This window comes from Ascaphus truei, chromosome 4 (genome assembly GCF_040206685.1).
Source record: "Ascaphus truei isolate aAscTru1 chromosome 4, aAscTru1.hap1, whole genome shotgun sequence".
NCBI classification, from domain to species: Eukaryota; Metazoa; Chordata; class Amphibia; order Anura; family Ascaphidae; genus Ascaphus; species Ascaphus truei.
The window spans coordinates 320,064,158-320,079,451 of record NC_134486.1 but is presented as its reverse complement, the minus strand read 5'-3'; the positions used below and the strand labels follow the sequence as shown (position 1 = coordinate 320,079,451).

At 44.0% G+C, this 15,294-nt stretch overlaps 1 protein-coding gene across 2 annotated transcripts in view; it reads right to left on the bottom strand.

Annotated features, from left to right (window-relative positions):
- PHIP (PHIP subunit of CUL4-Ring ligase complex) overlaps positions 1-12,874 on the bottom strand; it is a 171,318-nt gene extending 158,444 nt beyond the window's left edge. The window contains exons 1-4 of one of the 2 annotated variants that reach the window (XM_075597969.1): positions 12,660-12,874; positions 12,481-12,539; positions 12,280-12,309; positions 11,723-11,782 (exon numbers count right to left, since the gene is read on the bottom strand). In XM_075597969.1, the coding sequence (XP_075454084.1) occupies positions 11,723-11,782; positions 12,280-12,309; positions 12,481-12,539; positions 12,660-12,702 (192 nt within the window). In that variant the 5' untranslated portion in view covers positions 12,703-12,874. Of the gene's footprint in view, positions 1-11,722; positions 11,783-11,838; positions 12,031-12,279; positions 12,310-12,480; positions 12,540-12,659 lie in introns of those variants that run through there. The other variant, XM_075597970.1, reaches the window with a different exon arrangement.
- Between the last annotated feature and the right edge of the window lie 2,420 nt (positions 12,875-15,294).

The following is a 15,294-nucleotide window of genomic DNA, read 5'->3' as shown; positions in this document are numbered from 1 at the left end:
TCACATGGTCCTCTTCTCCCTTCCGCCACCACTGCTGTCCTCTGCCGCTGCCGAGCTTTGCTGCAGGATGCCGTCCTTCTCTCTCTCCGCCGCCGGCTGCTGTCCTCTGCCGCTGCCGAGCTTCGCTGCAGGATGCCGTCCTTCTCTCCCTCCGCCGCCGGCTACTGTCCTCTGCCACTGTCGAGCTTCGCTGCAGGATGCCGTCCTTCTCTCCCTCCGCTGCCGGCTGCTGACATTCGCTATATATCCATACATACATATACATATATACATACAGTATATATAAAAAAATATATATATGTTCTTCAGTATTTATTGATACCTTTTTTTTATTTGGACCAACAATTTGTGTCATGGGACAAGCTTTCAAGAGTTTTCCTCTTCCTCAGGTCAAGCAATACCATAAATATATACGCACATAAACATGCGCACACAGTGTATATGTTTGCGTGTGCGCATGTTTATGTGTGCGTGTGCGCATGTTTGTGTGCGTGTGCATATGTGTGCGTGTGCGCATGTATATGTGCGTGTACGCATGTATACGTGTGTGCATGTTTGTGTGTGTATATATGTGCGTTTGCGCATGTTTATGTGCGCATGTATACGTGTGTGCATGTTTATGTACGTGTGTGCATGTTTATGTGTGCGTGTGCGCATGTTTGTGTGCGTGTGCGCATGTATGTGTGCGTGAGCGCATGTATGTGTGTATGTGTGCGTGTGCGCATGTATACGTGTGTGCATGTATGTGTGCGTGTGCACGTGTATGTGTGCGCGTGCGCATGTATATGCGTGCGTGTGCATATATATCTATATCATACAAACACTCACAAAGGGGGTAAGCGCGGCCCTCCTACCCCAGCCGCCAAAGCTCCCTTACCCCCTCGCCGCTCCCTCCCCCCCCCCGCCCGCTCCCTTACCCCCCCCGCCTGCTCCCTTACCCCCCCCCCCGCCCGCTCCCTTACCCCCCCGGCCGCCAACTCCCCAGCCGCTGGGGGGCCAAGCAGCCTCGGATCTGCGCCAGTCCCACTCTCCACCACCTCTCACTCCCGTTGTGTGTGTGTGTGTGTGTGTAGGGACATTTTACTCCTGCCAACAATTTGTGCCTCACTTTCACCCCACCCTACCCCTGCCCTTCACCCCCCCTACCCTTCACCACCCCTGCTCTTCACCCCCCTCTACCCCTGCCCTTCACCCCCCCTACTACCCCTGCTCTTCACCCCCCCTAACCCTGACCTTCACCCACCCCTACCCTTCACCCACCCCTACCCCTGCCCTTCACCCCACCTACCCCTGCCCTTCACCTCCCCCCCCACGCCTGCCCTTTGACTGACGCACGCACACACCCTGACTGACGCACGCACAGACCCTGACTGACGCACGCACACACCCTGACTGACGCACGCACACACACCCTGACTGGCGTACGCACACAAACCCTGACTGGCGCACGCACACAAACCCTGACTGGCGCACGCACACAAACCCTGACAGCCACACGTACACACACTGACAGCCGCACGCACACACCCTGACTGACGCACGCACACACCCTGACTGACGCACGCACACACCCTGACTGACGCACGCACACACACTGACGCACACACACACTGACTGACTGACGCACGCACACACACACACACACACACTGACTGATTGACGCACTGACTGACACACACACATACATACTGACGCACGCACACAACCCCTCACAGCCGCATGCACACAACCCCTCACAGCCACACGCACACATACACAGACTGACGCGCGCACACACACACACCCACTGACTGCTGCACACACACCCACTGACTGCTGCACACACACACACTGACTGCTGCACACACACACACACACACACTGACACACACACACACACACTGACACAAACAAACACACACACACACACACTGACACACACACACACACTGACACACACACACACTGACTGACACACACACACACACTGACTGACGCACGCGCGCACACCCCCACACCCACGCGCGCACACACACAGACTGACGCGCGCGCGCACACACACAATGAATGGTACACACACACACACATACACTGACACACACACTGACACTGACACACACACACACACACACACACACACACACACACACACACTGACACACACACACACACTGACACACACACACACACACACTGACTGACACACACTGACTGACACACACACACACACTGACTGACACACACACACTTACTGACGCGCGCGCGCGCACACCCCCAAACCCACACACTGACTGAATGACTGACTGACTGCCGTACGCACACACTGACTGACTGAGGCACACACGCACACACTGACTGTGTGTGTGTGTGCGTCAGTCAGTCTGTGTGTGTGTTTGTGTTTCTGCGTCAGACTCACTGACGCGCGCGCACACACTCTGACTGACTGACGCACACACAATGACTGACGCACACACACTGCATGAAGCTGTAAAGGAGGGAGGGGGGGAACTGGATTGATGTGAATGGGGGACAAACAGAGAGAGGGGGAGGGGTGAGGAGAGAGAGAGGAGCGGGAACATTACATCCCGGGCAACGCCGGGTCTCTCAGCTAGTATAAAATAAACGTAAAGAGAGGGTGCATACCATTCAATGATGGATACAAAAAAAAGGAACAACAGGACAGTCACTCTTATACTCCCAGAAAGTGAATATATATATCATTTACGTGAATCACTATCCGTATTTGAAGTGTGTGTGTATATAAATATATATATACATACAAATGAGCATACAGTAATATTTCCATTTGCTATTTGCCTTGCTATGGAGGGTTTTTGTCACTTTTTTACTCACATAACTTCACATATACATACATATATAATATATAATATATATATATATATATATATATATATATATATATATATATATATATATATATATATATATATGCAGTGGAAGTGCATTGTGTGTATTTACCTACACACTCACTCCACATTTCAGTAACATACATATACATCTAAATAATATTCACATATACACGTTTGCTATAAATGGAATTATTACAATTTTACATTATATACACGTGCAATGAATGGAATAAACACTGTAATAAGTTTGAAATCGCCTATCCGAGCTGCTATGCATGGCTGATCCCTTTTCTCCAGCTTCCTTGAATGTACTACTGTATGAGGAAGATCATGTGACAAGATGCTAGTGCACGTTTAGAGAGAGGGAGGGCAGTGCTGACAAAGGGGTGTGCCTGGGTTTGTGACAGGCCATGAAGGGGCAGTGCCTAAGCAAATGCTTGTTAAAATAGAATACAAGAAAATTGGTCTTTCAAAGTTGTTTTTTTAAAAACCGAAAATGCTAAAAGTATTTTTTCTTACTACAGAACTGATTTATTAAAAAAAACACACATGCAGGATATAGACTGAACTGCAGCTTTAAGTGCATTTCTTATCCAAACACAATGTAAGTGGTTAGCAGAAAATTACAAGTGTCATGGTATTCTGTTCTCTACTGGGTCTGCAATCCCATCAATATTCTGGATAAAAAGTAAACAGGTAGAACACAATTTAGGCCTGCCATGTCTTATTAGCATAGGAAATATATTCCAGGAAATATGCCTGACTGACCCGCCTGATTCATCCCCTGGTTTGGGAAATAGGGAAGGGACGGAGTAATAGGAAACGTATTCTGAGCATTGTAAACTCATCATATGTGCAGAAGCGCTGTGTAATGTAAGCAAGGTCTCTACTATTCGCGAATGTGTTTTAAAGGGGAAATTGCGCCTACTAATTACATGTTCATGGGGGTTAAATATGACAACTACCTACAAGTATTGGAATCATTGTTTTATAGTGTAGATGGTTTGTAAACTTGTAGGAGGTTTGATTTCCTGCCTATTGTCTGATGTCACTGTTCAAGTTTGCAAAGGCAAAAACATGTTTTTTTTCCTGTTATCTTTACTAACTGATAAGGGCAGAGCTAAATTGAAAGAAAACACTTGACAAAAACAGTACCCCATTCTGAAGCTCCTACAGAATGCAATGCATATTTATTTCTATAAATAATTTTTTTTTAAGTTGCTTAATCTTTGTTATGAGAACAGGTCAGTAAAAGTTAATTTACATACAATGCATTTATATTGGACCTCGAGATTCAGCATAACACACAACTTTTGTTAAGATTAATCGACAAAATGGGTGCTACTTCTGCCCCATCATATGCAAAAAAAATTCTGAGCTGGTGGGGGAGGGAACCCGTGTCTAATGACAATTTGCAGAAATATATTCAACATGGTTTATAGAAGGGACATGGGGTGAATTTAATTAATTTATCGATAGTATTCATGATAATTATAATACCAAATTAACTTCTAAGAGGTCACAGAGATCCCTTTCCAGGTCTCTGTATTGACCGGTCTGAGAATGGCAATGTTGAGTCGCAGTTGTTCAGATTATAGGACTTTTGCCAATCGAGCCAGGGACTTGGGTTTGCTGTTCAAAGAAAGAGGTTATAGTAATTGCTTAATCAAGAAAGCACACAAGAGGGCTGTTAAAATGAATAGTGATGATTTATTGGTCCCAAAAACCAAACCTAATACTACCAGTAATGATATTCCTTTTATTGCCATTTATGACTCAACGGAATGCAGTGTGTATTATTTCACAGCGACATTTTGCAGAATGACAGATTTGTGTAAATGTTTAGGAATGAGGGTTAAAATTACGAAAAAACAGGGATGAGATTGCAGAGAATCCACTTTAAACCTAATGTGTAGGTGGTGAACAAAAACATACGCAAATTAGGTTTTTTTTGGATGTTTTAAAATCAATTGTCAAACGAACTGTGGTATTTATGTTTTGCAATGCTAATGCAAGTTAACATATGTTGGGAAGACAAGAACGCTCCGAAGTAAGATATTGGAACATGTGTGCAATATTAATCAAACAGAGAGATTTACAGAATGTAAAAATGTGTAGCCAGACACTTTTTTTATTGATCATTATGGGAAGCCAACGGCTTTGAAAGCATTCGGTATTCATGAGGTGTCTTTGGGCATTAGGAGGTGGAAATATGGAAAAGCTATTGTTATAAGTCGATGGATTTTCACCTTAAATACAGTGGTCCCATGTGGCTTAAATGAGGAATTGAATTTTACAGGCCAATCGTGATGTCATATTTAAAGCAGCATTTCATACAAAGTCCTGTGTGCTTTTTTAATAAATCAGTTGTGCAGTATAAGAATACGGTATTTGTTTTTGCTATAGCAACCATATAGGATGCCAGATCGCCACCTCTTATCAAATAGGCAGTCACATTGCGTACCCTGGGAAGCAGGATCTTTGCCGATCGGCAGCTTAGATAATTGAATTACCATAAAGGCAAGGAAATGCTGCATTAAAATAATAATAATAAATAAAGGTAAGAGGAAATGCCTCTAAGACATTTACAACATGGTTCTCTTTCATTTTCAGCCATGAATCATAATGGTACATATTGGCTGGTCCCAATGATAGAGCATCCCTGACAAAGCTACATGTAACGAAACGCGCGCCATGCAAAACAGCACATCAGCACCCGTGTGACGGAGGGATGCAAGTGTTCACGGCATGGAGGCCAACTGAGATGCCAACACACCGCATGGCAGGAGGGAGAAAAAAAACTTCTAAAAACTAAGTTGGAAAAATCCCTAATATTTCTGACCATTGTTTTGAGAGCAGAGCGTACTGACATTTACCTACTGCAGTCATTCGGGGCACACTTTTTTATTATTTGCCAATTACTTTTTCTCATCTGTGCTATGCTCTGGGTAATATCCTTGTATGTGTTCATTGCATACATAGTGTAATTGTATCCGGGTCCATATTTATTCCAGGATCGACTCCTAAGGAATCCCCACAGGAGATGAATGTATACAGATGACAACTTTTGGGTTTCTGCTATTTGCTACATATTCAGATTTTGCCTGGTGTTATGCTGCACGCTGACTAATTGATTTTCATTGCACTGACTTTTATAGTTATGTTGTGAGAAATTAAAATTACATTTTTGCATACACAGGAGCCCTTTTTTGTGGGATGATTCTTCTAGTAAACGTGCTTTTAGCATGGTTACATTTGTTTATTAAAGGGGGCAATTAGATTAGGAAAAAATTTAGCACAGATTTTTTTCCAGCCAGCATGTGAGATTGCACATTTAATGCAGCAATCCATGTTTGTTTTTCCCCATATTATTTAAAGCCCTGGATCTGAACCACTGTAGTACGAGCTCGAGACACCCCTTGGTTGCGGATAATTCATTTTAATTCTCCTAGACAGATACAATATGGTCACCAAGATCAGCCTCCCTCCAGCGTCCTACAGAAAGCTGCAATGTGTTCACCCAATTCATTTATTTTACACCTACTGGGAAAAATAACAATATTAACACTCTGGCAACTTAAACTGTGGTTCAACCAAATATAGGGTTGCCCGACGTCCCATATATACGGGATTGTCCCTTATTTCATGGACTTGCCCTGTAAAGGTGCGTCAGAATGCATAATTATCTCGTATTTTAGTGCCCTGACGTAAAATGCCTGAACTTAAAATTACTGTAATGAAATCACACATAACGTAATAAGATTTCTACCTGAGTGTAATAGTTACCTTTCCCGATAGATGTTGCCTTACTAAATTAAGTAATAAAGTTAGGACACTGCCTGAGCATCTCCTAATTCAATGACACCCACCCCTATAAGCGTTATTTCTCTCACCGTTACTTGTTAGTTCAGTGCGCGCCTTTCCCCGCCAAGAGCAGAGATGAGAAAAATTAAAGAACATAGCGGTCATGCGGGCGATATCCCCCGTATTATAAAAACACATGTGGCGACCCTAACCCAATGAGGCAAAAGAAATGTACGCAGCATTTCACAGGCATAAAGGAGTCCCTGCTCCGTAGGGTTTACAATCTAATTTTAGTGCCAAAGGCACAGAGAGAATGAGCGACATGTCAAAAGTCAAATAAAGTGCCGACACTGGTATTTAAATCTGGATCACCCACTTCAAAAGGCAGCGAGTTACTTCTGAGCTCCTTCAGTCTATCTATATCTACACACAAAACATACAATTTGGAGGGGGCTATGAAAATGAACAATGAGTACATCTTTAAAATACTGTACTCATATTGTTAAAATTAAGTAGGATGGACTTTCAGTGTTATATTCTACTTCATTAGTACAATAATTAGCAAATATTAAAACAAAAATCAAACACTTACATTTAACCTTCTTCCTCATCATTTTTTTAATTAAACGTACGCCTCCACGTAAGGGAGCCCTGCAATACTTTACCATGCCTGTGCCATTAGCTCACTCAGGTCCTTGAAGACAATGCCCCTTTGAATATGAACTAAAGAGTTAACAGCTGGCTGTAAACAATACATTTAATTTTTCCCTGAAAACTGTAACCTTTATACTTGGGAGGCCAAAAATAAATAAACTCCATGACTGCCTCTGATCACATTAAAGAATCAAGCAGTTGTCAATGTATTTGTGCAATCTGTTACTGGCCCCTGCAGCAGTGATTTTCAGCAGGATTGCCTAGGATCTCTTGGGTTTGCAAATTGTACCAAATACTTGTTGGTCCAATAAAAGGTATCATACCACCTACTTCCTCTCTCTCCTTTATTACTACATTGAAGAAAGGAGCAACACTGCTACACACCCTTCTTTGCATAGCAAATACAGAAGAATTTACAATGCATCTGATCTCAGACAACGCTATTAGGCTGCGTCCATAGACATTTCTCCCGTGCGGAGGCGCGCATAGGCTGAGGGATAGCGGGTGCTTTTCCTGGCAACGGTACGCGCGCCGTCCGTGGGCGTGCCAATGACGCCACGGAGCTGGTTCGTCCTCATTGGGCAAACCGCTCACGTGACCGCCCGAGAAATCAGTTTTAACTGATTTCTCGCGCATCGCGCGCCCCCCTCCCGCCTCTGCACGCACGCTGCATGTACACGAACACTGCCTTAAGGCAGTCTGGACGCAGCCTTAGGCTAAGGCCCCGGTCACGGCGCTGTAATGCGCGCCCGCGCTTTTGGCTGCGCGTTCCGGCGATTCTCCGGTCTGCAGCTCACTGCAGGAGCAGAGACCGGGGGGTGGGGGGGCGGAGGCGTGACGGGGGCGCGGCCATGACGTCACCCGGCAGGTTTGCACTCATTGGCTGAACCGCCGGGGGGGCGTGCCTAGCCGCTCGACGCGAGTTCCTGCTCTCAATTCTATTGAGAGCAGGAGCTCTCGCGCGAGCGCTGCAGCCCCCCCCACGCAGCGGGCCCGGCGCCATTGCGGGGAGGGCTCTCGTGAGCGCAGCGTCTGCCACAGCGGACGCTGTAGCAGGCAGCGGAGGCAAGGCCTTAGAGAGGGTTGGGGTTCCTTACAATGCATCTAATCGCACACGCTAATAGAGCAGGTCGGGAGTTTCTTACAATGCATCTGATATCAGACACGCTATTAGAGAGGGTTGGGGTTCCTTACAATGCATCTGATGTCAGACGCGCTATTAGAGAGGGTTGGGGTTCCACAGAATTTCACCATATAATTATATGGTTCCTCAACTTAAACAAAAAAAAAAAAAAAAGAAGAAGGGGTGCAAACCACTGCCCTAGAGTACTTGGCAAATTAAAAAGAATTCTGGGGGTTTAAAAAAAAAAAAAAAAAAAAAAAAAAAGAATTAAAAAAAAAAAACAAACAAAAGAAAGAAGGGGGGACGGGTCTATTACTTTTGCAGAAGATATTATTTTCTCTTTTTCTTTGACAATTTATAGTGATGGGAGAACAAAGTCTACAATTACATTTAAAGTCTTTGAGTTATCAATTCTATGAAAGCTGCATTGAGGCCAAGTTTTTTTTATTTATTTTTTTAAAGTAAATAAACAGAAAACGTTACCTTATCTTATCCTCACAACTCATATGATATGCATTGAATCAGTAGGTATCAAAACAATTATCTTCTACAAATGAAACACCAGCTATTTTTTTTTTATCCCTTAAAATATATATATATCACAAGCAAATCTCTCTGTAATCTACAGCATAAAAACAAAGTATTAGATGCTGAACAATGTATAAATCAGTTTACTGAAAAGCGGCATGACTAAAACTGAGCGTATCAGGCATTTCCACTTTGCAAGTTATTCTTTACTGGCTATTTTGTGCTGCCTTTGTACAGCCATATTGAAGACACTACATAACTTCATACCAAAAGTTTCAAGTTGAAACTAGGATACACGGGTGTATTTAGAAACTGTCCCTTTAGTGACATTTATGTTCTGTCCATTTTTGGCAGAAAGGCTTGCACTCTGTTAGCAACCAATATGCAGAAAAAAGCCCTAGACATACATAAAATATATTCTCTGTTTAATGTAGCCATCGATCCTGTAACAGTTCGTCTATCAATAAAGTGTCAGTATACGGTCAAACCAAATCTTCAAGGCTGAATTCAATTCAGAGTTTTGCTCACGTTTTGGAGAAAGATCCAGGAAAGCACTGGGAACAACCTTTTTATTTTTGCAAACGTGTCTCCTTAGGCAACGCTTATAGCTTAGAACTCATGCTATATAGAATGAGAACTAAATAAGCAGATATGTACAGTGTGAAATATCATTACAACGGAAAAGGTAAACTGGATTAAGGGATATCAGGGATGGCACATTTTATTCATCAACATTATGACTACAAGTTACCAGCAAACATAAAATTGAAAACCATTTAACAACAAATGTAGGTCTGAAAGAAGTGCTGACACAACGGCACAAAACCAGCATGAAAGGCTATACAAGCAAACAAAAAATGCTAATAATAGACTATGGAAAAGCTGTCAGTTTGATGCCCACCACAATCTGCTGAATGTCATGGTCAGTATGTTTTCACAGTCTTTATAATTTAATAAATGCTTTCATTTGTGTTATCATTGGGTCGGTAACACATTCTAATGCAACCGTGTCCAGCAGATATATCCATGAGGCAATTGTTTACTAGGTTGAGTTAAACAAAGTCAGATAAATGCACAATTATCTGACTTGGAGTGGAGGCATGGGGGAGGGGAAATCTACAAATACATTATTGGTGTGTTTTCAAAAATGACCCTAAAGCTCCTGACACGTACTTAAAAACCTGTAGCAGAAGGCAGACCTCTCCTGTTTGGGATTACTGTGGGTTAGCAGCAGGTTCGGGCAATATGAAAAATAAAATAATTTAAGACAGTGTTATAAACCCTGCAGCTTTAGCGCTAAGTCCTTAATGAAAGAGCGGTGTGGCTTGTAAAATACATTTCTTAAAATAGCACACACTTGCAAGAATTGTCTATCATTAAAAAAAATTATTAAGAATCCACCATATTACGTAGTTACATAGTAGATAAGGTTGAGGGGGGAAAAAAACCATGCCCATCAAGTTAAACCTATGCTAAATTTAGGAGACAGATACTTTATCCAATATTTCATGGGCATATAGTCACTAATGTGACTGAGAAAAATAACCAGATACAAAAGTATTTCTGAGTTCCGGAAAAAAAAAAAAAAAAGAAGAAGAATGGCAAGTATCAAAGTCACTAGAGGTCCATCTGCGTCTCAGGAGCACGTCAAGGGGAGTCTCTATTGACAGATCAAATACCACAACCGGCTCATAAAGCAGAAGATGCATCTAATGCGAGGATTTTATCAGAGCACTACACCCACAAGAGAACTAGCACATACAGTAATAGCAGCAAGACACAAACACAATGTCAGGAAATTATTACAGATTATTTGAAAAATAATTAACTTCGTTTCATTATACGTCTCAAAATGTCTCATTTGCCATGATTTCACAAATATTAAACATATATATATATATATATATATATATATACACACACATATATATACATACACACACCAAAATAATCAACTGACCACAACTTCAGATATATATATATATATATATATATATATATATATATATATATATATATATATATATATACACACACACACACACACACACACACACACACACCAAAATAATCAACTGACCACAACTTCAGATTTATGTCACTTGCACTGCAAAGTCAACTTTTAGCCCAAAGTTCGTGTAAATAAAAAACAAAAACAAATTTAAAACACAACTTGGAAAAAAAAAAAAAAATAGCAGCTATTCTACAAAATAAAATAAACAGGTGAATCAAACTACTTACACTGGGAAGAAAGGGGGGTCTTTAGTAAATAAAATAAAGGACTGCTTAGCCAGATGAGCTGAATAACCAGTTTGTGCCATGCTCCCAGTGATCAGCAGGCAGTGATGTGAGCAGAGAGTTGTGCCTGAGGCAGTGTGTGTGTATGTGTGTTTGCTGGATTCTCATTGCATAGAGCAGCAGCGCCCTCCCTTCTGCTTCCAGAGCTGCAAGTCCCTCCTCCAGCCCTTCTCTGCACAACATCCATGACGTCTCTTTTATTTCCAGCACATCCAATTCTCATCTGCCTGCTTATTTACAACCTAATAACATGCCCTCCAACAAATATATACATCATCGCACCCCCCCACCCCGCAAACACTAAATCCACCTGCCCAATGCACCTATTCGGCTTCTTAAATACACTATATATCAGTGGCAACCACACACACACACAAAAAAAAATGCGGGAAATTCAATTTTATTCCACTGTGCGAAAATATAAGGTAATAAAAAAAACTTTTCCTCGGCGGTAGGAAAGACTCACCAAATTTTGGTAAGTCCTGGGGTGCTCTTTCCCTGTCCAGTCTACCCTTTTGGGGAGCAGCTGAAATAGAGACACACACACACACTCACAAAAGGGTTCGGTTACAATTTACACACCTCCTGGTCCAGTCCCATCAAAAAGTGCTATTATATGTTGCTATTTATGTGTGCAAGAAGCCCTGACTGCGCGCAGCTGCAGGGAGCAGGGCAGATCCCGGGCTCTCGCTCTCTCAGGGATTGCTGCTGGTTATTGGGCAAGGTTACGACCCTTAAAATTTAAAAAAGGGGGTGGGGGTCATAACCAGGGCTTGCTGATCTCTCAGCCCCCGATAATAAATAGCACCCACGCCCCCCTGCAAAATGATGGTCTGCTGGAAAAGAGGGAGGAGCTGCAGCAGCTTCACATCCTTTTTATTTTCTTCTTGCATCAGGTTAGCGATCGCCTGACAAAAAAGGGGGTGCTGCTAAATATGGAGGGGGGGCAATGTGCGCACCCCCCCCTTGCGCTGCGCCAACACTCCCCCACCCCCCTGTGCTTTGCATGTCCATGCTGCTTACCTCCTTCTCCTCCACTTCTCTGATCAGGACCTGAAAGAGAGAGAGATGAGACACCAAAAGCAGGGTCTTTAATTGCCATATTTCCCCCCCCCCCCCCACTTAACCCCTTTCCCCCCCATATCTGCACACACAGGGGGTCAGGAGTACATAACAGTGACTCAAAGAGGGGACCCAGCCCCTCTTCTTCTGCTGATGTGATACCTGCGCTGCTTGCTGGCAGGGTCCATCTTCCAGGAACCTGGCAATGAGCAGATACAGCTCTGCAAAGAAACAGATGGTCAGGGTGCATGCATGTTTACTCTTTGCACACATGTGTGTGTCTGTATGTTGCATGTTGTTTATTACAGATGGTGGAGGGGGGGCAGGGAGGGTGCACATACCGGATTTGAGCTCGGCGCTGTGCTGGTTGCTGGAGGAGGACATGTTGGGGTGGCTGGGTGTCCCCCTCCTCCTGTGCTTGCACTGCCTCCTCCGGAGCGGATCCCCGGGCCCTGCCCCTGGAGCTGTCAGGGTCTGGAGCAGGAAGGAGAAAGAGAAGCCTCCGCTCAACCACCATGCAAAGCCAGGCGGAGGGAGGAGGAAACAACAAGCCAGGGGAGAGAGAGGAGCGCGCACTGTGGTATCCCTCCGCCCAGCACTGGAGGAGAGAGGGGAAAAAGTCCCTTTCTCATACCGCACAACACGATGTGCACAACCCAGGAAAACCCCCCCGGTTAGATTAGTTGAAAGAAAATGTATTTTATTTTTTTAATCAAGTCTTTCTTGGAGATAATTAATAAAACAAAAAAAACTCAAAATTAATGCAATTTAATGCTAGATGAAGCTATATTTCCCTGATTTTACCTGTCCCATATCTCATTTATAGGAGTTTTTACATGTTGGCCAACCTAAATGTAGGGTGGGAGAAGGGAGTACTTTTTATGTTTCCTTTTTTTTGTTTGTTTTTTTTAAATTTAATGGAAAAATAATTCTCATTTTTTTTGTGTTCTTACATGAGAAGTATATACTGTGTAATAATTCTATAGTAACCGTTTAAAAACTTTTTCGTTTTAAAGTGTCATGTTTTCCTGAAATCTGACAGTACTCCTACATTTTGCATAAAGGCCGTAAGTGGGGCCCTGACATACCCACAAGGACAGCCTGTGCCCATCTTTTATTAGTTTGAAGCTGTTGGACCCACTTTCCTGATCCCTGTGTTTCGCATCTTTGTAATGTACCTGCTACACTTGTAAAATATATATTTTTTGGTCCTGTAAGACCAGCTGTACCTATTAAAGCAGCAGAACGTGTGTGTTTTTTTTTTGTTTTTTTTAATAGGTGGAAAGCAAGGGGTCTTCGGAGCTGACCCGTGTTAATTTCAGCTCCAGGGACCCCCCGGCTTCCTAAGATACTTACCTCCGTAGGGGATACCGGTAGCAACTCTGCAGGTTTAAAACTCCCGTTCATGCGGGCAAATCGGAAGCCGCAAGTGATGATGTCACAGCTTCCCATTGGCCCATGTGACGCAGGAACTTTAAATCTGCCACTTCCATAGCCCAGCCACAGCTGCTACCGGAACTACCTACAAAAGATAAGTATCTCAGGAAGCAGGGGGTCGCCGGAGCTAAAATTAACGCGGGTCAGCTCCGGAGACCCCAGCTTCAATCCTATAATTCTAAAAGAAAAGAGGAAAATAGGATTGCTGCTTTAAACAGAAAGTATTTAGTGTGTGACGAGCTGTAGAGGTTAGGGGACTTCCATAGGAATTACTTGGAAGTTCCACGATCTGGCACAAGTAGAGGAATTACAATGGTACCTATTGTTGTATGTGCAAAACGTTGGGAGGGTCTATTTGGGCCATTTTTCATTTCCGAGATGAGACGTTTGCAATCTGAAAAAAAAAAAAAAGCCCACCCGTGATTGTTTAAGAAATTACCGAAGCAACCGAACAATTTAAAATCTTTTGTAAAACAGAGAACCAGACCTCCAAGGACTGAAATCAGTGAGATTTGGGGGTTTTGAGCCAATTAAATAGCATATTAACCTACAGTATAGGCTGTCCTTACGACGTTCCCTGAATGTCACAAGGGCCGGTACTCCTGGGTGTCATATTCAATCATGCTATGTTTCATAATTTTCTAAGGGCGATTGTATTTACCACTCTGAAGGACCCTCCTTTCCTGCTCATGTCATCAAGTGGTGTGTCACGTCCATCTAATCAACCAATATATGAATATATGTAGCCAGGTGTTTCTCTCCTGTTCCCCTTGCCTGCGATCCGGAGTGCTGCGGCTGCTCAGCGGTGCGGGGGGTACTGCCGGAGGGAGCGATCAGGTGTGTGCCAGTTCCCGCAGGGGAACTACATCTCTCAGGATCCCTTGGGGCGGCCGGAGGACGTGGCGTGGATTTGTGGTGAAGGGAGAGAGGCCGTTTGGCGCGAGGGAGCTCGCGCTGACAGGGCAGTTAGGCATCGCTCAGACAGGCCGCGTTGTGACGTGCACGCGCACGATCATCACTTTTAGTCTAGTGGATGACAGTTGTCACACTAGAAACTGCTTGTGGCGGCAAACTACAGCGTTGACGCTGCGACATTTTGCTGCGACAACCCAAATTAACATTTGGGGCTGCAGTCCCATCACGTGAGCTGGTTCAGCCAATAAAGGCGAACCAGCTCCGTGCCGTGTTTGTTACGCCCGCCACGCCGCGACCTCATCCTGCAGTTTGAGCGCAGATCGCTGGGCTGCAGGAGCGCGCAGCGGAGGCTGCACAAAAGCGCGTGGATGTAGCAGCCTGTCTGAGCGAGGCCTTAGTCATGTAGTGAGTGAGTCAGTCTTAAGCAGGACAGCAAGGGGATAGGTAAGGTCCAGGGAGAAGTGCTCCGCTGGATTATGGCCAGAACATCCCCTAGGGTCCCAGCTAGACCCCATCACTAATAGCTTGTGTGCTGTAGGGAAGCCCCCCTTAGACAGGGGAGCTCCCCTTAGCAAATTAGTGTTAGTCAGCACATATGTTACGGATGCACACGGTGTGTGCGGC